The sequence below is a fragment of the Trichechus manatus genome, unplaced genomic scaffold, assembly GCF_000243295.1.
Source record: "Trichechus manatus latirostris isolate Lorelei unplaced genomic scaffold, TriManLat1.0 scaffold00076, whole genome shotgun sequence".
NCBI lineage: Eukaryota > Metazoa > Chordata > Mammalia > Sirenia > Trichechidae > Trichechus > Trichechus manatus.
Window position 1 is genome coordinate 1038579 of NW_004444012.1, and position 23160 is coordinate 1061738.

General features: G+C 42.6%; 1 protein-coding gene across 1 annotated transcript in view; it reads right to left on the reverse strand.

Annotated features, from left to right (window-relative positions):
* Positions 1-23160, reverse strand: part of RYR3 (ryanodine receptor 3) — a 420187-nt gene that overhangs the window by 269752 nt on the left and 127275 nt on the right. Inside the window, exons 17-19 of the mRNA XM_004380716.1 lie at positions 17600-17733; positions 15887-16128; positions 4954-5146 (exon numbers count right to left, since the gene is read on the reverse strand). Of these exons, the coding sequence (XP_004380773.1) occupies positions 4954-5146; positions 15887-16128; positions 17600-17733 (569 nt within the window). The remainder of the gene's footprint in view (positions 1-4953; positions 5147-15886; positions 16129-17599; positions 17734-23160) is intronic.

Below are 23160 nucleotides of genomic sequence, written 5' to 3' on the forward strand. Positions count from 1 at the left end.
AGAGAACAGCAAAAGAAGCCCACAGCCACCAGAAGAAAGGAAATAATAAAGATCAGAGAAGAAATAAATGAAATAGAGAATAGAAAAACAAAAGAAAGAATCAACAAAACCAAAATTAGAGAATAGAAAAACAAAAGAAAGATCAACAAAACCAAAATTGGTTCCTTGAAAGGATCAACAAAATCGACAAACTACTTGCCAAACTAGCAAAAGAAAAACAGGAGAAGGCGCAAATAACCCAAATAAGAAATGAAATGGGCAACATTACAACAGACCCAACTGAAATAAAAAGGATCATAACAGAGTACTATGAAAAACTATACTCCAACAAATTTGAAAACCCAGAGGAAGAGGACAAATTTCTAGAAACATACTACCTACCCAAACTAACACAAACTGAAGTTGAAAATCTGAACAGACCCAGAACAAGAGAAGAGATTGAAAAGGTAATCAAAAAAACTCCCAACAACAACAACAGAAATCCTGGCCCAGGTGGCTTAATTGGAGACTTCTATCAAACTTTCAGAGAAGAGCTTATACCAATACTACTTTAGAACACAGAAAAGAAAGAGATACTTCCAAATTCATTCTATGAAGCCAGCATAACCTGATACCAAAACCAGGCAAAGACACCACAAAAAAAAAAAAAGAAAATTACAGACCAATAGCTCTCATGAATATAGAAGCAAAAATTCTCAACAAAATTCTAGCCAATAGAACTCAGCATCATATCAAAAAAAATAATACACCACGACCAAGTGGGATTCATATTGGGTATGCAAGGGTGATATAACATTAGAAAATCAAACAACATAATCTACCACATAAATAAAAGAATCACATGAGCTTCTTAATGCAGAAAAGGCATTTGACAAAGTCCAATACCCATTCCTGATAAAAACTCTCAATAAAATAGGTAAAGAAGAGAAATTCCTCAACATAACAAAGGGCATCTATACAAAACCAACAGCCAACATCATTCTTAATGGAAAGAGGCTCAAACATTCCCCTTGAGAATATGAACAAGACACGGATACCCTTTATCGCTACTATTATTTAACACTGTGCTTGAAGTCCTAGCTAGAGCAATAAGGCAATAAAAAGAAATAAAGGGCATCCAAATTGGTAACAAAGAAATAAAACTGCCCCTATTTCAGATGATATGATACTATACATAGAAAACCCAAAAGACTCCATGAGAAAACTACCGGAAATAGTAGAAAAATTCAGCACAGTAGAAGAATATAAGATAAACATACAAAACTCAGTTGGATTCCTATACACCAATAAAGAGAACAATGAAAAGGAAATCAGGAAAACAATACCATTTATAATACCCCTAAAAAAATATTTAGTTATAAATCTAACCAGGGATGTAAAAGATCTATACAAAGAAAACTACAAAACACTACTGCAAGAAACCAAAAGAGATCTACATAAATGGAAAAATGTATCATGCTCATGGATAGGTAGACTCAACATTGTGAAAATGTTAATTTTACCCAAAGCCATCTACAAATACAATGCAATCTCAATCCAAATACCAACAGCATTCTTTAAAGAGATGGAAAAACTAATCATTAACTTTATATGGGAAGGGAAGAAGCCCCGAATAAGTAAAGCACTACTGAAGAAGACGAATAAAGTTGGAGGACTCACACTACCTGACCTCAGAACCTACTATACAGCTACAGTAGTAAAAACAGCCTGGTACTGGTACCACAACAGATACATTGACCAATGGAACAGAATTAAGAACCCAGACATAAATCCATCCACCTACGGTCACCTGATCTTTGACACGGGCCCAAAGTCCATAAAAGGTGGAAAAGACCCTTTTTAACAAATGGTGCTGGCAAAACTGGATGTTCATTGGCAAAAAATTGAAACAGGACCCATATCTCACACCATACACAAAAACTAATTCAAAACCAAAAACTATAAAGATCATAGAAGAAAAAATAAGATCAATGCTAGAGGCACTAATACACGGCATTAACAAGATATAAACCATAATTAATAACACACAAACTGCAGAATATAAGCTAGATAACTGAGATCTTCTAAAAATTAAACACTTATGCTCATCAAAAGACTCCACCAAAAGAGTAAAAAGAGAACCTACAGACTAGGAAAAGATTTTTGGCTATGACAAATCTGACAAAGGTCTAATCTCTAAAATCTACAGGAAAATCCAACACCTTTACAACAAAAAGACAAATAATCCAATTAAAAGATGGGCAAAGGATATGTACAGACACTTCACCAAAGGAGACATTCAAGCAGCTAACAGACACTTGAGGAAATGTTTGTGATCACCAGCCATTAGAGAAATTCTAATCAAAACTACCATGAGATACCATCTCACCTCAACATTACTGGCACGAATCAAAAAGACAGAAAATAACAAATGTTGGAGAGGCTGCGGGAAGGTTGGAACTTTAAAGCACTGCTGGTGGGAATAAAACAATATGGCGATTCCTTAAAAAGCTAGAAATAGAAATAGCATATGAGCCGGCAATCCCATTCCTAGGAATATATCCTAGAGAAATAAGAGCTGTCATACGAATAGACATAAGCACACCCATGTTCACTGCAGCATTGTTCACAATAGCAAAAAGATAGAAACAACCTAGATGCCCATCAACAGATGAATGGATAAACAAACTAGGGTAGATACACACAATGGAATACTATGCAACGATAAGGAATGATGAATCTGGAGGGCATTATGCTGAGTGAAATAAGTCAATCACAAAAGGACAAATATCGTATGAGACCACTGCTATGAAAACTCATGAAAAGGTTTATACACAAAAAGAAACAATCTTTGATGGTTACCAGGGATGGGAGGGATGGGGATGGAAAAACACTAGACCATAGAAAAGTGGTAACTTCGGTGAAGGGTAAGACAGTACACAATACTGGGGAAGCCAATACAACTTGTACAAGGGAAGGTCTTAGAATCTCAATAGGCACATTCAAACTCCCTGAGGGACCGAATTACTGGGCAGAGGAGGGTGGAGACCCTGTGTCGGGGAACATCTAACTCAACTGGTGTAACATAGCTTATAAAGAAAATGTTCTACATTCTACTTTGGTGCGTAGCGTCTGGGATCTTAAAAGCTTGTGAGTCTAATCTCTAAAATCTACAGGAAAATCATCAGGTCTCATCTCGTTTGGAGCAAGAGAATGAAGAAAACCAAAGACACAAGGGAAAGATTCGTCCAAATGACTAATGGACCACAAGTACTACAGCATCCACCAGACTGAGTCCAGCACAACTAGATGGTGCCCAGCTACTACCACCAACTGCTCTGACAGGGTTCAGAAAAGAGGGTGCTGGGCAGAGTTGGAGGAAAATGTAGAACAAAATTCTAACTCCCAAAAAAGAAAGAAAAAACAGACTTACTGGTCTGACAGAGACAGGAGAAACCCTGAGAGTATGGCCCCCGTACACCCTTTTAGCTCAGTAATGATGTCACTCCTGAGGTTCCCCCTTCAGCCAAAGATTAGACAGGCTCATAAAACAAAACGAGACTAAATGGGCACACTAGCCCAGGGGCAAGGACGAGAAGGCAGGAGGGGGCAGGAAAGCTGGTAATAAGGAACTCAAGGTTGAGAAGGGAGAGTGATGACATGTCATGGGGTTGGTAACCAATGTCACAAAACAATACATGTACTGTTTAATGAGAAGCTAGTTTGTTCTGTAAACTTTCACCTAAAGTACAATAAAATAACACAACTCTAAGATATAATTTTCTCAAATTGGCAAGGGTTAAAAAAAAACAAAACAGTAACAGTAAAGGTTAATAAAGATCCCATTAGTTAGGCATTCCCATACAGTGCTTTAAATGATAATACATGTCCAAATCCTTTATCTGAAACCTCTGGAGATGTGTTTCAGACTTCAGCATTCTTCATATTTTAAGAAAGAAATAAGGTGCCATCCCATTTATTAAGCTGAACCTCCAGCTGGGTGACGGGCCATACCCATAATCAAACACATTAATGGTTTTTTTTAGTTAAACGTATAAATAGTCACAGCTAGTAAAATAAATAAAATCCTAAGAACAGCTTCATGTCTGTTCCTGTTAGTTTTTACCACGAAGTGGATCCAGTCCCCGTTTTGTTGCTAAATGAGTTGTAAAAAAATTTACGGTTTTCAAAGTTTTTAGATATTGGAATTATTGATAAGGAATTCTGAATTGTTTATACAATTTTCATGAAAGGCAATTTGGCCACATAATTATACACTTAGACTTCCAAAAGTTTGTATCTTTAGACCTACTTCTAAGAAGAAATGCTTAGAAACATACACAGATTTATGCTCAAGGACATTCATAATAATTTTATTTGTAACAACAAAAATGGAATCAGCATAAAAGTCTAAGAGCAAATAATGGCTCTATCATGAAACAGTTGAATGAAGGGATAAGCTACGACCATAAAAATCATTCTGAGGAGGATAATTAATGACCGGGGAAAAGACTCACTACTTACTGCTGAATAAAAATTAATCAAGATACAAAACTTCACATTCAGCACAATGCCCATTTTAAAAAACAGCACGTATTGAAAGCAAAAAGATGAAGAAAACACCAAAATATTAGTAGAGGTTACAGCTAGACATTGGGATCATGGGTGGTTTTCCTTGTCTTAGTTATATCTTTCGAATTTTTTATAATCAGAACGTACTACTTTTATATTATTAAAGTGACTTTATACATAGGGCTTGTCTTAGTTATCCGAATACAGTATATGATCTCTGGAAGGGGGTATACGTTCAACAAGTCTTTACTGAACGACTGCATTGCTCTCCACGCTTCACCATCACATTCCTAGGGAGTCTGACTTGTGGTCCTGAAGCTCTGAAGGAGATTACCATACTCCTTAGCTCATAGGGGCCGTGGGGTAGCAGCTACTCTCCATGAAATAACAGCCATAACTTACTTGACACCTGCTGAAAAGCTCACCACAGGGAAGAGGAGTCCATCTGTGTTGAAGTTCTCAAACATCCCCTGCACCGGCTGCCCATTGATGCGGAAAGAGATGCTGGGCACCCCGAGGTCAAGGCAACAGCTCACCACATCGTCGGACCTCAGGAGGTGCTGGTTGATGGAGGCCACGGCTCTGGGGATCCGGCCTGCAGGGTAAATAAAAGCAAGACGCATGGGACAATCCCCCCACACTGGAGGGATAGGTTGAGGGATGAAACTCAGGGATGGTGGAGACAAACGGGACCACTCACAGGCCCCCAGAGGGGAGGTGTGATGGGCACACAGGTCTGGATATGGCATTGCACATGAAATGTAACTTTGCTTTACCTGTGTGAGATGCGCAATGAGAGACGCTTTCCTAACCTGGTCAGTGGACAGACACCATGCTGAGATGTCTCTCAGGGGAAAGCTGCTCTGAACGGGAACAGAAAGAATTATACCCATTCAGTATGTGCTCAGGCTCTAGTCCGGTGTTGAGGTAATGAGCAAACTGCTTTTATACCTTGGAGCTCACCCAAAAGGTTGTTACTTAGCTGTCAGGACGCTCTTATTAAGGGGGGTTCTCACCCCCTCAAAATGGTATCATGGCATGGACCACTTGGAGAGCATTCTGCAGAAGCCCTGGTACAGAGTGAGATTTGGGTGCTTCTGTTTTGCAGAAAATTGATGAGCTATTCACCGTAGAGGGCTATATTTTATGGCTATAGTTGAACTTCCCATATATCTATGTAATTATCTGACATAACTCTTCTACCAGCCCTAATTTATAAAAACAATATCCAGAGGTGGTTGGTATTCGAGGTTGCTGTTTGTTTTCTGTTGGTATCCACCAGATGTGGGTGTAGGTTGTGTATGTGTGTGTTTACTCACAGACACCCAAAGACCTTGCTCTCTTCTGCTTCTTCTAAAAGTGATGGCCGCTGTAGCATGCAACAGATGCCATCTAAGTGAAGAGCGGCAAGGTCAGCTAGCCATCAAAATGTGCAGCATAGTTTTTTTTTTTTTTTTTTTTTTAGAACCTCATTGTTTCAGGCAGGCAGGGAAGCACGTTGTCAGCTATACTCTGTACTGGTGATTTTTGCGGGGGTTTGCACATATCTTTTGTTAAGATGATTTGTCATTTCCTGACCTAACTTAAAGTAGTGAGAAAACCTCCTATCTGCTTTTATATCTCCCACCATTCCATTCCGGAAATTCTAAAGTCAAATTATTATCATCACTCCACCTGTCCCCTATAAGGTTTGTAGTTCTGAATTTGGAAGAGAACAATGAAAGGAGAGAAGAATTAAAATGGAGTTTCAGACAAAAAAAAAAAAAATTATAAAAATATACCTTGTTCCTGGTTACAGAAGTAATAGATGTTCATTGGAGAAAATTTGGAAAAATATAGCAAAGTATAAATAAGGAAAAAATCCAACTCAATAAAAACATCTAAAAATAATTACCATTAACATTTTGGCGTGACTGCTTGCAGTGTTTCCTATATACATCGTTTTCATCCAAACTGGTATTATTACAGGTTTTCTAACTTGTTTTATTCACTTATCATATTGCAAACATTCTATTGTAAAATAATCATTAGAACTGGATATTTAGTGGCTTCCTAAAATGCTATCAAAAGGTTTTTTTTTTTTAATTCCTTTCTGATAGATATGTGGTTGATTTACAAGTATTTTATATTTATCTTTGCTCTATAATTTTTCTACTCTTGGTTTAGAGCTATTTAATATTTTCAGTGATTACTGCTATTCTAGTAATAGAGTCTACATTAAGTGGTAGATTTTAAAATAGTAAAATCACTCTATTCTTAACAAAAAAGATTAGGAAGCTCTTCTAATTGTTTTGGGTGACTGACAAATCCATATTGTACTCCCTCTAGGCTTCCACAAAGAGTAGTGAGGCTCTATTCTGTGCCACATACTGTGGTTGGGGCTGAGGGTCAAGACAAAAGACCTACAGTCTGCCCTTAAATAGTCTTCCCTGGTGGGAAATAAATATTCAAATATGCTAATTTGAATATTAAGTCATATTCAAACAAATGTGTGTGTGTATATGTATGTGTGTGCATATTTCATATTCATATCTACAGCACAGTATCATAAGTGATGCCCAGAGAGGTCAAGGAAGGTACCACGTCCACCTGGGAGCACAGGACAAGTGGAGCCTTGAAGGATGAAAAGTTCTTCCTTCTTCTAGATAAATGAGGAAGAGGATTCCAAAGGAAAGGAACAGCTTGTGCAAAAGGAGTGTGACATACTTGCAGAATGGCTACCATCTGGTAAGGCTGGACTGCCGGGACTACATGGGCTTCAGGAAGGTGGTGCAGTGGGAAATAAAGCTGGACAGGAATGTAGGAGCTAGAGTCCCTGACTGAAACAGCACAGCAGGGCACAATACATTTAACGCATTATTGGCAAATTAGTCTGGCATGGCCTCAAACTGTGCTTTTTTTTTTTCAGCTTTAATACCTTGCTTCACTGCTGAGAATGAAGGACAATGCCTCATTGTAGGACTTATATTCAAAAACTGTTAAAAGAAAAAACAAAAAACCAAGCCAGACTTGAAGAGTATGTAGGTTTGGCATCTGTCAAATTGCTCCATTTGAGGACCCTGAATACTCCTAATTCTTTTTATAGCATTGAGATAACCCAAGTCCCAGAATCTTTTCTTCCTTGTGTTATTCACTTCAGCTATGAAAGGCATCTATGATATTAAAGCTCAGCAAAGCTTGCTATAATTGTCTTATGCTTAAAGATTGTCTTATTCGCCCATCAAAAAACAATCTTTCCTGCTTGAGGTGTTTCTCTTTTCATTAGGCTAATTTCTGGAAAATATCGCTGGAGTCATTCAAAGAAATCCCAAGAGATTCCCGTGAATTTAGGAAAACCAAGAAGTAATTGAAATGTTTGGTTGTACAATTACCTTTAAAAGTGCCCAGGTTCTCGCTGGATCAAAACGCAAACGATAAAGTCCTTCACCTTTCTGAGACTCACATAAACTAGGACAGAAGTGTCCTCATTGAACTATGTGACTCAGTGCCTCCTCCACCCTCTCAGAGTTTGCGGGGGCTTCTATGTGGCCTGTGCTTCCACCAGTGAGGATGAAGGTCAGCTTCTGTGGGCTGCTCTTCACCCAGAGCGGAGCCTTTACGCTGTCAAAAGCTGAGAGCAGAGCCTGATTTAACCTGTAACATGGCATGCGCTGTTGCCATGGAATGAATTGTGTCCCCCCAAAATATCTGTCAAGTTGGCTGCATCACGATTCCCAGTACTGTAAGATCGTGTACCATTTTGTAATCTGATGTGATTTCCTTACGTGTTGTAAACTCTATCCCTATCATGAGGCTATATGTGATTTCCTTATGTGTTGTAAACTCTATTATACAGATGAGGTCTACAAGATTGGATAGTATCTTAAGCCAATCTCTTTCGAGATACAAAAAAGAGAAGTGAGCAGAGACACATGGGAACCTCATACCACCAAGAAAGCAGTGCCCGGAGCAGAGTGTGTCCTTTGGCCCTGAGGTTCCTGCGCTGAGATGCTCCCAGACCAAGGGAAGACTGATGCATCACAAGGACCTTCCTCCAGAGCCGACAGAGAGAGCGTTCCCCTGGAGCTGACACCCTGAATTTGGATTTGTAGCCTACTGGACTTTGAGAGAATAAACTTCTCCTTGTTAAAGCCATCTACTTGTAGTATTTCTGTTAGAGCAGCACTAGATGACTAAGACAGCTGTCAACTGTCTTAAAGAGGAATGACGGCTGGGAAAGTTCTCTCCTGTCTGGCCTGCTTTCTTTGTTGATAACACCAACCAGGACGGTAACGATGTCCTTGTGCTGAAAGACACTGCCTCTTACCTTCCTTATTCCAACAGTCTGGACTCCAAGCAGAAGTTCCCTTTGAAACACTCACTAAAGATCATGAACAGGCAAGTTGAAACCACAGGCTAAGCCTCTTTTAAGACACATATGGTAGAAAATACAAAGTTGGAACCAATATTATCTAGAAACTGACGGGGAAGCGGTTGATAATCTCTGGATACGTAGCATGTACTTAACAAGTACTTAGAGTAACAGACAAAATCACGGCAGGTCTATTTGAATAAAAGAGCCCATTTCATGTAACATTCATGTCTGTGATTAGGTCATGTGATGAAGTATATCTGATTTTAAAAAGTGAGCAGTGTGATGATTTTGGAATTGGAAAAAAAATTGGGGAATTGCTTTTGTACACTGTGTTTTATAAACCAATTCCCATTTAGAGGAAGCAATTTCTGCCACTTGGAGCCAGTCAGAAGGGTCCTGTATTCTACATTTACATAAGATGATGCTCCTAATAACGACACACAGGGTGGGAAGGAGCCTGGTAGTCACAGAGGCCTGGGTTCAAATCCTCCCAAGTCTTTACCTGCTACATGAACCTGGGCACATAATTTTTCACTAGGGGCTCAGCTTCCCCATCTGTAAAATGGGCACAGTGATACCTGCTGTGAAGAGTTTTTGGTAACACGATAAACATAACCAATGCACTGAATTGGGCATGTGACGTTGAAACGGCAAATGATTTCTTACGTATGTATTTACCACAGTTAAAAAAACACAGAGCTGTCTGTGAGGTACTATCATTACTCCTATGATTTTGATAAAATACATGACTGATGTCCAGAGGCAATATAGTGTAACAATTAAGGGCAGTGTCTAGAACCAGATTGCCTGGCTTTGAATCCTAGCGTTGCCACTAACTGTGAGACTTCGGGCGAAGTCACGTACCTTTCTGGACTCAAGTTTCCTCGTGTGTCAAATGGGAATCACATCAATGTCTACCTCACAAAGTCGGTATACGTTTTGAAGGAATTATCCCATGTAGCACGATTACAAGAGGGCCTTGCACTGTAACCCACGATAAATGCTGCTATTATTGTTTCTTTTTTAAATGAGCGCTCCAAAAACCTGAATTACCAGGCTAACAGTAGATGATTTTGCCAGAACATCATAGAAATAGTACATCTTTTGTGATATTAGGAAAAAGAAGTAACAACATGGAAAATCACAGCCATGAGGGCTGAGTCCAAAAAGTGATCAAGAAGTCTACTCCCTTTATTGAGAAATAGTGTTTAAAACAACCGCTTTTAGACGTCTTCACTGGATTTGACCCTCACAGAACAGAACCACGACGACGCAGAAAGCAAAATCAACTGGCTTCAGAGAGTTTTCTATCAGCCTCTGCAACTGTTCTTTGTGATATTAGGAACTCTAAGTAACCCTAAAGTTTATCCGTCAAAAGAGGTTGGGGAGTCGCTTCACCTCTGATAGTCTAAGGGAGAGAAGAAGCCTCCCTTGATTTAGAGGCTCAGACCCATCAGAAAGTCTCAGGAAGCCCGGAAAGGCCATTCCAAACCCAGAAAAAGCCACTTAATCATATGCGCACATCTTCAAATTAACCCAAGGTTGTATAACCGTGGGATTTTGTCTCTTCTGACAAGTAACGCAGGCAATAGGTAACACTGGTGCTCAGGATTTCCGTAGCTCCAGGCACTGCAGAGTTTGGCCTTATAACATAAACACAAATACTCGGGCAGTCTGGAAAGTGATGGCATCCAAAGACACAAATATGCTAGTATTCTACGCTACTCCTTGATCCTCTCCCCACAGCACCGGGGCTGGCAAGGTCTGGCTCACAGAGGGGCATGCTTTTTTTTTTTTTTAATTGTGCTTTAAACAAAAGTTTACAGTTCAAGTTGGTTTCTCATACAAAACTTTATACACACACTGCTATGTGACCCTAGTTGTTCTCCCTATACTGTGACAGCACACGCCTCCTTTCCACCCCAGATTTCCCGTGTCCATTCAACCAGCTTCTGACCCTCTCTGCCTTCTCATCTCGCCTCCAGACGGGAGCTGCCCATTTAGACTCATGTATCTACTTGAGCTAAGCAGCACACTCCTCACGAGTTACATTTTATGTCCCACAGTCCAGTCTAATCTTTGTCTGAAGAGTTGGCCTTGGGACTGGTTTTAGTTTTGGGCTAACAGAGATAATTCCTTCAGAACTTCCAGGGTCCCTCCAGTCTCAGTCAGACCGCTAAGTCTGGTCTTTTTACTAGAATTTGAGTTCTGTACCCCACTTTTCTCCTGCTTCGTCAGGGACTCTGTGTTGTGTTCCCTGTCAGGGCAGTCATTGGTGGTAGCTGGGCACCATCTAGTTCTTCTGGTCTCATGCTGATGCAGTCTCTGGTTTATGTGGCCCTTTTGTCTCTTGGGCTATTATTTTCCTTGTGTCATTGGTGTTCTTCATTCTCCTTTGCTCCAGGGGAGTTGGGACCAATTGATGCATCTTAGATGGCCACTCACGAGCTTTTAAGACCTCAGACGCCACTCACCAAAGCAGGATGCAGAACATTTTCTTAATAAACTTTGTTATGCCAATTGACCAAGATGCTGCAGGGCATGCTTTGAGAGCGGGGCGTGCAAACCAACACCCTGGGACTCAGCTTGGTAGGGAAACTGGTTAAGGTCCCCTTGTGCAAATGTGCCCTGTTGCCGTCAAGTCAATTTCCACTCACAGCGACCCTACAGGACAAGGTCCAACCGCCCAAAAAGGTTTCCAAGGAGCAGCTGGTGGATTTGAACTGCTGACCTTTTGGTTAGCAGCCGAACTCTTAATCACTGCACCACCTGACAGCAGAGCCAAATTATCTTGATGAGTCAGCACTCTTAATAAATTAGGAAACATGATTTTACTCTATTCATTCACTTCCTTATCACCTATCTCTTGGGAAAGTGAATTTCTCTGTTTATTCCAATTCTGCCTCTAGACATCAGTCATTTATTTTATCAAAATCATAGGGGAAAAAGCTGTCAGAAGGGAAAGAGAGGTATGAATTCTTCCTAAGAAGCTGCCTCCTAAGCAGTGACATACTTCAGGCTGCTCTGAGTCCTGAAAGGCCACGGGCAGCTATGTCAGGAGAGGCAAAGTGATGTCATTCCTTTAGAAAGGGAACCACGTGGTGGAGCTAATCCAGGACTCTGTAGGGAGGGTTGAGCAGGGCTGGGAAGGGGGTTGTCTGTAGGTTACTTCACAGGCTTCTAGAGCTAAAAAGAGACCTACCAAGGCTGCTTCTTCCTACAGACAAAAAGATCATTCATATTCCCAGATGTCACTTGGAAACTTCTTTCTCATTCAGCGTGGGACTTGGGTTCTTTATCCCCTTAGGGATTACAGGGTGGCTCTAACTGGGCTATTCTCATGGTCTTCAGTAAGGTACCCAGGACACTGGATTTGGTCTTTAAGATTACACAGGACTTCACAGACAATGAGGGAAGGGAAATCACAATGGGTGTTATGAATTGTGTCCCTCCAAAATGTGTTAGAATTCTAACCCCTCTATCTATGGATGTAATCCCATTTGGGAATAGGGCTTTCTTTGTTAGGTTGATGACGTCATTATCAACATAGGGTGTGTCTTAAACCTCATCACTTTTCAGACATGAAAAGAGCAGATTAGAGACAATTGAGCCCAAACTGGGGAAGACGGGAGGACACGTGAGGATCGCGCGGGGAACTGAGAACACAGGCTACAGAAGCTGAGACAAGGACCTTCCCCCAGAACCCCAGAGAGAGTGTGCCTTCCCTTAGAGCCAGTGCGCTGAATTTGGACCTCCAGCCTCCTAAACTGTGAGAAGATAAATCTCTGCTCTAGAAAGCCACATATTTATGGTATTTTTTTACAGGAGCACTAAGAAACTAAGACCAAACCCACCCCCACTGCCCCAAAAAAAAAAAAAAAAAAAAAAAAAACCCATTGCAGTCGAGTCGATTCTGACTCATAGTGACCCTATAGGACAGACAAGAACTGTCCCCTAGGATTTCTGAGGAGTGGCTGATGGATTTGAACTGCTGACCTTTTGGTTTGCAGCCAATCTCTTAACCACTGCCTCACCAAAACCAAACCAAATCCACTGCCGTGGAGTCGATTCCAACTCATATCACCAGAGCTCCAGAATCTAAGACGGTAGGTATTTAACGTGTGTCAGGAACTTCACCTTTTTATCTCATTTAAACTTCATAAGAGCCTTAGATCATCGTCATTTTATCTGAGGAAACTGAGGCTCAGAGAGGTTAACTGATTTTCCTAAGGTCAGAAAACCAGTTAGTGGTGGAGTCAGGATTCAAACCCAGGCGTAACTGCAAAGCCATGCTGTTTCCTCTTGACTTTTTCCATTGACAAGGTCTTGGGGGTATCACAATTCTTTCCAACTACTGCAACGTCTGTTGTACTTTGATAAGCAAGTTAAAGACCAGTTCAAGGCAGTTGCTTAATTTATGCACACATATAAGTGTAAAGTTAATTGACCAAGGCATTGAAATCTCAAGGAAAAGGAGAAGAATTGTCACAACCAGTTTCCCATTTCTCTCCCTAACCACCTTCCATTCTCTTCTGTAGTAAGGAGGTTAGAGTGTCATTTCCATTTTATTTCTTCTTCAGACAATTACCCTTTCATCTGATAGTCTGGAATTCACGGCTGTCCTGGTGGCAGCCATTAACAGAAACGTTATTTCTTCAGCCGGAGCACACGCTGACATATTTGCCTGCAGTGCCTTCTGCAAGATATATGTTCACCAGGTGTGGGAGAGTTCAGGATGATGCTCAGATCCAAGGAAGCTTTGGATTTTAGTGGGAATGAAAGGTGTACATCTCAGAGACACTAGTTTCTCCACGTATCATCAGCAGCTTGGGACTGAGAAGTCAGTCCCCTGAATGTGCCCGTCTTTGGCAGAACAAGAGTAGGTGATGTTCAGAGAACCAGAAGCTGAGTCACAATCCCGCTGCCCCCACCTCTATTCACAATAGTCATTGCTAGTGACGACTGATGTGGGCTTGGAACATCAGCTTCCCTTCAGAGGAGGTAGGAGAGGACAAGTGAGCAGGAGGAAGATGGTGCACTCTCTACTACTGTAACAATAAACAGTTAGCCGTGATGTCCACAGAAAGCAGCCCTTTCTGGATCCTCAATGGAAGGGTTCTCCGTCTACTGATTCATTCATCTATTTATTCCACAAACGTCTCCAGAGGGGCACAAAAGTGCCCCTGCAGTGCTCTAAGACTGGAAAAGACTAAGTACATTTTTTTTCCTTTGAGAATGGTTAGTTTCTCTTTGAAATGAAGGTCCAATTTGCTTCATTCAAGGGCCCAGCTGTACTTCATATTTCCTTAACACTCCCCTTGGAGAGTCCTCTTTGGGAGTAATCTGGGCTGCAGAGAACACTCATGGTTTATGGGGACAAGACATATAAACAGGCAGTAGGATAATAATTTTCACAGCCAATTCCATTCTCCCCTCATAGAATCAATACTTCCAAATACAGGAGCTGTGGATATGTGTGAGCATAATGCCTCTTTCTTCCTAAATCATTTTCTCAGAGACTGTTTTCTGATAGCCTTGTGACATCCAGTGATAACCTCAGAGGCATCTGGGCTAGCTAAACATTGCTATTGTATAGCCACAGACTCTGTGGTTCCACAGTGAGGCTCTGAGCACCAAGAAGGATATACACACCCCTCATGAAGACTGAACTAGGGAAAGGTGAAGTTAGGAAGATGAGAGAAAACCAAGACAAGATTTTCACCTCCCTCTAACCCATCATCCTTCCATTTTGTATCTGCTTTTGTCTGTACCACACTGTCCCCTGGGACACGAAGACATGGATGGTGGTGTTCTCACTCATTCCTCCAAATGAGACTGGGGAACACATAAGTTTGCACCATTCCTAAAGGTTTAAAAAGTACAAATATAAAAATAAAAACATATCGGTCAATTGAAAATGAAGACCAACTGCAAAAAGCATATCATCAGGCTCTGAGGTGAGTTAATGGCTGAAGTTGGATGATTTTTAGGTTTTAGCCTGGTAGCTAAGAGAAGGAAAATGTGATGAGCTACAAAAAAAAAAAAAAAATTACACATAGGTTTGTGTTGTAAAGGCAAACTTTTCCCTCACACTAGACTTAAGGAAAAATGTGTCATGGTTCTGATATAAGAGACACACAGCACAATGCTTACATAAAGGACTTATATAAGGAACACAATGGCTCCAAATGAAGTTTTGCAAAAGTCACGGAAAAGACATGCTCTGGACAACAGACAGGAGAGGCAGAACTCTTGTGTGCAAGCCTGAGAGTTGGGCTTGTAATTTCACCCAAACAGAAGCCAACCCTTTCCTCCACAGCACAGGCCATGGACATGCTTGGAGAAAGCATCAATGCTTATTAAAAAAAAAAGGAATTGCTGAATCCTTAAGAGCTTAGTACCTACTATGTGTCAGACACTGATCCAGATAATTTACATACTATGTCTTGAGGCAGCAGGTTGCATTAACAAGATTCTGGACTTGTTGTTAGATCTGGATCCCTACTAGTACGACGTTGAATAAATTACTTAAATGTCTTGTGCCTCTGTTTGCACCTGTGTAACATAAAGTCAACATTATCTAACTCAAGGGGTCACTGGGAGGATAAAATGAGACAAAACATACAAGAAGCATGTAGCTCACCATCCAGTAAATAAATGCTGAGTCTCTTTCAGGTTTCCCGTTTGCTCACATAATCTGAACAATCTTGCGGAATAAGCATTATAGAGATAAGGACACCGAGCTTGAGAAAAGGTAAGTGATCTGCACCAGATCACACAGCTGCAAAGTGCCAGAGCCACAATTCAGACCCAGGACAGTCTCGTTTCAGACCTGATGCTCTTCCCATCCAACCATCTAATTAGTTGAGACTCTTGAGTCTGTATCATTTCACCTGAAGGTGACAATTTTAGCTTGAACTATTTGAGTCTCCAACATTCCCAGTAAAAGGTAAGGGGCCAAGGCTTTGGTAAGGTACTCACCTGACCAAAGGTGAAGTCCATCAAAGCCATAGGAGTACAGGTCATCGCCAACACCATTGCCTCCCCATCCTTCTCCACCTCCAGGGTATGGGGCGTAGCCTGAGGATGAGGCCCAGCCCACCCGGAGGTGTGTGGGCTCTGCTGTTAGGAAGGGCTCCACTTGGTCGATAATTAGCTCGAAATACCATTTCTTGTACTGGGCTGAGCCCTCAGCGACTCCCAGGAAGATGTTTGGCCGGATACTGAAATTAAACATGGGGACAGGTAACATCTACAGACTCTTAAAAACAGAAAGCAAGTTGAAGCAGAGGATAGGAGGCACTGGCTCAGTTAAACCTGGGGCAAGAGGAATTCTATGTGTTTTTGCATTGTTCTGGAGTAGAAAAAACTTAAAGCCCCCAATACTTGATCAAGTTCTTAGCGAAAGTCGTCAGAACAACACCGATTCCATTATAAAATATAACGAATGTCTCCTGAAATATTTCATTGAATGCAACCAACATTTTCTGAGGGCCACCCGTGGGTAACTGATGCTGAAAGCATTATACAGAGTCGTCATGATTACAATCCTCTGTTTCTTTCTGTAAGTGAAATAAATGACATATTTAAGTTGCATCTTCCAGCAAATTGGTTTAAGCACTTCCATTTTCCTAACAGCAGCTTTGCTGTCTACGCATTATTCATAACAACAGTCTCTCAAAGGCATTGCCCAAGCCAAGCCCGTTGCTGTCCAGTCATTTCCCACTCATTATGACCCTACAGGACAGAGTAGAACTGCCCATAGAGTTCCCAAGGAGTGCCCGGCGGATTTCAATTGCCCACCTTTTGGTTAGCAGCTGTAGCACTTAACCACTATGCCAGCAGGGTTTCCTCAAAGGCATTAGGAAGTCCTTCTTAGGCAACCTATCAAAGTGGTTGAAATCTTGGGAGAAACCATATGGAATTTTTCTGTTTGGATTCATATTCTTAGAGGTTTATGGTGACTGGACAGGGGCTATGATCTCTTCCGGGTGGACAAGGAAAAAATAAGCCGGCACCTAAAAGAAACGAAGCCCACGTGGATGGCTCAAGTCTGCTGGCTACTCTAGACTCCAAAGGTTCTTTTCTCAGCACTGCAGATGAGGGTGTGGGTCTAGGTAGAAAGTGGCCAAAGAAACTTTGGCCTGCCTGGTCCAGGACCCGTGAATTCACATGACCCAGATAAGGTCATATGTACAGACCAGTAGGCGAGGAGTTCCACACAGGCCCATGCTCTTCATGATGGTCCCCAAAGACAGGCCTGGAGGTAAAGTGTTCATGCGCCAGAAGATACAGCAAACCACAGTGTCAATGTGGAACAACGATTTTATGAAAAGACTTAAGAAAAATAGTTGGTATGTCAAAATAAATATGAATATACTATGAAGAAAGTACAAGATCTACACTAATGTTTAAGATAAAACATGGTAGACCACATCAGGCCAAATTTTTCAGCCCTCAGGGGCTACATATATTCCAACCTTTGCCACTTGAGGGAAAATTTTTGAGAAGCTTTGCTAAAGAGGTCGGTGTACAAGGCCCTGGACATAAAAAGCATGCATTAGCCTGCTCTTGTCTTACTTACAGAAAGCACGGGTAGGCAGCTTTGAGCTCAGCCAGCCCTCTCTCTTTCCTGCCTGGTAACAAGATGGGCAGAATGATGCCTGGCCTTCTCAGTGATGGTGGCAGTCTTACCTGGTCACATCATTAACCAGTCGTGTCTGTAGGAGCAGGTTTCTCCGGGGCAACAAGTTGTCACAGATCAGATTCTGGTTGGCTCTCACTGCGACCCCATTGCAGAGACAGAGGGAGCACAGCACATCCAGAACCTACAGCAGGACACACCGGGCCAACCTTAGGAGCACACAGTGGGCAGGACCTAACTGCCATGATGCATGAAGTGGGAACCATGAAGGGTGGGGGCTAGGACACGAGTTGGGAGAACCAGCTCAGAGTGAAGGAAGCCTGTCCTTCCTCACCAAGCAGTAGGGAGTGATGGGCCAGTTGCCTCTTGGGAAAGTGAGCTTGGGGCTTCCTTCTAGCCCCCCACCCTAGTCTTGTGCCCTCCCCTCCAAACTATGCATCTAATCTGTGGTCACTGTTCTATTGAACTGGGTAAGCATCCGAGCTCTGAAGACAGACTGTCTAGGTTAAAATCCTGGCCAGGACTAGCATAGGGCAAGTGGGAAGTCTAAGGTGCAAAAATTCCAGGGAGGCAGTGACTCCGGGTCCTATAAGTGCAAGGGATGGGGGAGAAGACCCTGATTAGGTCTCATACCAAGATGCTGCACACTCCCACCCAGCCTTTGCAGCACTCTGCACTGAGGATCTGTGGGGATGAATACAGATCTTAATGAACCAGCACTTAGATTTCTATTTGACTAAGTTTCCTTGTGTGTGATACGCCTGGGAACCTTATATGGGTGAGGAAGTGGTGATGGCAGGGCTGATTCCTGTTCTTGGGTCTCTTGCTATAAAATCATCAAAACTCATTAAGAAACCCTCAACCAGTAAAACTGAGACAGATAGGGTTAACTGTGCTGGCGGAATACAGAGCTTTTAAAAGATTACCACCTAGAAGTTGGGTAAACAGGAACCACATCCTGTCAACATAAAATAAGGTCAGAAGAACCCGTGAATTACTACTTCCTCCTTAGTGTTTTTCTAGTCCCTTTCCCCTTCTTACAGGCTCCACATGCATGGAAGAACCAAGTGTGACTTCTGTTTTGGCCCACCGAAGGGGGCGAAGTAGTACAGAGGACCAGTGCGCCTGCGTCATATCCCATGATAAGTGATGCCAAGGGGACTCCATCTTGAATATCAGGCAAGTTCCATCTTGGATTCCAGATGGGCACACAACCTAATTAGTATGCACTGCCATGCTGAGAAGTGCCTGCCCCTTCAAAGAAACCCACTGAATATTCATTGTTCTATTGTCTCCACCGAAACCATATAAGCCCTAGCCTTGCTTCCCCCTTGGAGTCAGTCTTTTGCAGAGGCATGAACCCCTACTGACTCCTTTTACTTGTCACAAGTAAAATAAACCTGCTAGAGCTGAACTCAAAAATGATCTCCTCTGTATATTCTTACAAGAGAAAGACAAGGACACACTGAGTCCGGAGGGCCTCAGTGCCCTCGGCGGTAACAAAACCAGTTGCCCTCGAGTTGATGCAACTCATGGAAAACCCATGTATGTTGAGAGTAGAACTATGTTCTACAGGGTTTTCAATGGCTAATTTTTTTGAAATGGATCGCCACACCTTTCTTCCAAGGTGCCTCTGGGTGGACTTGAACCTCCAACCTTTTGGTTAGCAGCCACCCAGGAATTCCAGAATATCCTTATATCCCTAAGAAATAAGTATTCAAAACATCTTATCAGCTTTCCTCCTGCCACCTTGAGTGAGAGAAAATCTGCAGGAGCCCAGCTAGCCTGTGAAGCTACAGAGAAGAGGTCCCAGGCTGCCTCTGCTTGTCTTTGTTTTCCAGCGCCTGGGAAGTGAGAACAGTCTCCGACCTCCTCCACCCATGTACGGGCCTCTGTCTGCCCTGCCTCTTTGCACTGCGTCCTCTTTCATTCAGACTTTGTGTCCTGATCACAGCAGAGCAAGCTGTGCCAGGCTGGGTGCCTTTCCCCCCGCCCCCCGCTACAGGGAGGAGTGTGCCAACAGCACTCAATCAATACCAGCAGCCACTTGGCGGGCTCCACTGGCAGGGAGGCGGGCAGCCACATTCAGTCTTTCCAAGAGGCCACCGAAGACTCGATGCTTGGTGGGGTTGGGTGGCTTCAAATTGTGGATGGTATTTGTAGCCATAATTCTCACAAACCAATTTTCTACATGCCTCCCTGAATGTCAGTTTCATTCCAGATAAATACAAAGCACATCTATGGGGCAAGCAGAAAAAAATCCCAAAGGTGGTTTTATGGAGGACTCTTACCATTCTCATACTATGAAACAGATCAGCGGTGGAAACTCGGAATCCAGAGGATAACTTCTCACTCTAAGAAAGGAGCCATAGATGGCCGGGACGTTAAACACTTTTCATCCAGCCTATCAAACATTTCCATCTGTTTTGCCCTGGAGTGACTGCTGCAGGAACCTTGCTGTCACAGCCAGAGGGGATGCAGAGCTTAACCCACAGACAACAGGAACCAGGATGAGGAGAAATGCTCTCTAAAAGGCACACAGCCCAACACAGCAGCACCTCGCCTATACATGAACGATGCCCTGAAGAATCCAGGTAACTGGGGAGGCCTGTTCCACAAGGCATTCTTTGGGTAAAACTGGGGAATGGGGGCAAACCGCCTTTTCTAAACAAAGTTTAAATGGGTGCTTTTAAAAGAGAAAGGAGGGTAAACAGGGCCGTACACCCCAGAGGGCACGCGAGCTCTGAGCCTGGAGGTCATCCGGACTTTCTGAGTGGAAACATCTCTGTGACCTTTGGACTGTGGCTGGCTGTGGCGACACTGTTAAGCGCTCACCAGCTCCATTTCTCCTCCTGACACTCCCCACCTCCCTGGTGATATGTGGGGTCATGGGACTGAGTCCTAGACAGCAGAAAATGGGCGGACGTGATGTACTTTCAGCCTTGGCCCTAAAAACTCCTACACAGTCTTCCACACCCTCTCTCCTCTCTCAACTGGATACAGAGGTCCAATGAGGGACTCCAAAGTCTGAGGGTCTCCCTACTCAAAGTGTGTGATCCGGCAGCGTTGGCACCACCTGGAGCTTCCTAGAGATACAGATGCTTACACCCCACCCCAGACTTACAGAATCAGAACCGGCATTGAAGCGCCATGCCCGGAAAACTGCAAGCACAGCACATCCTGTGAAGTCCCACCCTGGGGGCTGGGGGAGCGACCAGATGGGAGGAACTTGTGTCTCTGAATGACCAGGTGGAGAGGTGCCCGCCCACTCAGGGCCTGGGACTATGATGTGAGCAAATGTAAATCCCCACTGTGCTAAGCTGTAGAGAATTTAGGCTTGTTTGTTATAGGCTTCCCTGATCAATACACGGTCCAGCATGAGCATTTCCCTGGCCCATTTTACAGGGTCCATTTGCTTGTGGTTGTAATCCTTTTCATCACTTACATCCCGCTTCATTCCAAATCCTCATTTTGCTTTTATCTCCATTAATCTCTACCCGAAACACAGGCTCATGTGGGAATTCTACTCTAAAGACAGGAAATAAGTATTGCATATCCACGGGAACATCATTCGGCTGTCACAGATTTTGTCCTCAGCTTTTATCTTTAAAAGCAGCTTTATGAAAAGAACTCTAACTGTATTTACTCTATAAGTTTGATATCAAATTCTGTATTTGAGAAATGAGTGCTTTGCACTCCCTGAGGAACTGATTTTGTTCTTCCTGTGGATGACAACTGGGTGGTTGGGAATGCTTCTAGTCTGCTTTGGCTGCCTGGAAACTCAAAGCCAATTTTATGGAGCCCTGGTGGCATAGTGGTTAATAGCTCGGCCGCTAACCAAAGGTCAGTAGTTCAAATCCACCAGCCACTCCTTGGAAACCCTATAGGGCAGTTCTACTCTGTCCTATAGGGTCGCTATGAGTCAGAATCGACTCGACACCAACAGGTATTGTAACAACAGAGTCCCTGGGCATAAAACAGATAAGGAGTTTGGTTGCTAACTGAAAGGGTGGCAGTTGGAGTCCACCCAGAGGCTTCTTGGAAGAAAGGCCTGGCAATCTACTTCCAAAAAAATCAGTCATTGAAAATCTTATGCAGCACAGTTCTACTTTGACACATATAGGGTCACAAGGAGTCAGAGTCAACTGGATGACAATTTAAAAAAAAAAAGTGTAACACAATTAAATTTGAACTATGTAGACGTTAACAGTCTACCTACCTGCATTCTGTCCTCCCCCCCAGCCCTGGCTAGACCTGTGCTTCCAATTTATATTTGGGGGAACCAATGACATTATGATTTTACCATAGTTTCCTTATGGATGGCTGTAAACCCTTTGCGAAGACAAAGCAGATAATAAAAAATATTTATCTGTGACAATAGTGAACAGGTTTGGTGTGACAGAGAGTGAGGGGGGGCAAGTAAAAAGGGCAAATTTTATCTTTACCATTAGACGCCTACACCATGGGAAAATAATAGGGTGACTTAAAATTTTCAACAATTGTTCTTTTTACCAAAATCAGCACTGCTCACACAGAAAGTGCGTTTCTTACCACTGATTGGCCAGCTCTTGGGTGAGATGAGGCCTGAACGTATATGTGATCTTCCAACAATTCAAGGTGGGACTGGAGTGGATTCTGGGTCTAGTCATTCATTCCCTTTATTCATTTACTAAAGCTTCAACACATGTGCTAAATGCCTACCATGTATAACACATGGGCTCAGCACTATGGGAAGTACAAAGCCAGTCCCTACCAGGAAGGAATTTACGGTCTATGATAGACATAGATGTCACAATAGCTGTATAAAAGGCAGATTGGCACGATCACTAAACCTGTACACTCATATACGACTAAAGGAGAGGGGACCACTCCCAACTGGAATCAGAAAAGGCTTCATGGAAGGCGTGCCATTGGAATTAAGTTTTGAAGGTCAGGTAGGATTTTGATGGGTCTCGGAAAAGGAGGAAGTGAGGGATGCTGGGGGATCAGCGGGAGCAAAGTCACTGAGAGGTCAAAACGCAAAGTGCATCAGAAAATGGGGTGTGGGCACTGCAACCCACTCCTGTCCCATTTGCTCCAAAGACTGTGCTCTTTCCCCAAAACTTACAAACTCAAATATGATCATGCAAATTCGATCAGTGGCAGTGACTTCTACGGAAGGGATGCAGTCAAGATCTAAAACATTTTAGAGGCAGGAGGGTGTAATAATTACCACCTGTATATACTCGTGATTCTAAGCATGTGATTGGGGGTGGTATGGTACAGAAAGAGGATTCTCAAACCCTAGAAACGTACAAACCCTTTTTAAAGGAAAAATGTCACAGACCCCAAAGACCACCTTTCAGACTCACAGGGGCCCCATGCTGCAGTTTAAGAAACACTTAACTTATTCCATAAAAATATCTTCGTGAATTTTTCACTGCAAAGAGTTTCGTAGTTAGATAATTATAAAAATAAAAACAGAAAATTAAATGTATTCTCACAGAATGTGTGGACCATGAAGAATATGTTCCCAGCCTATAGCCTGAGACACACTGGAAAGAATGTCAAACTTCAAAGACAGTTGCCACTGAGTAAATTCCGACTCACGGCGACCCCATGTGTGTCAGAG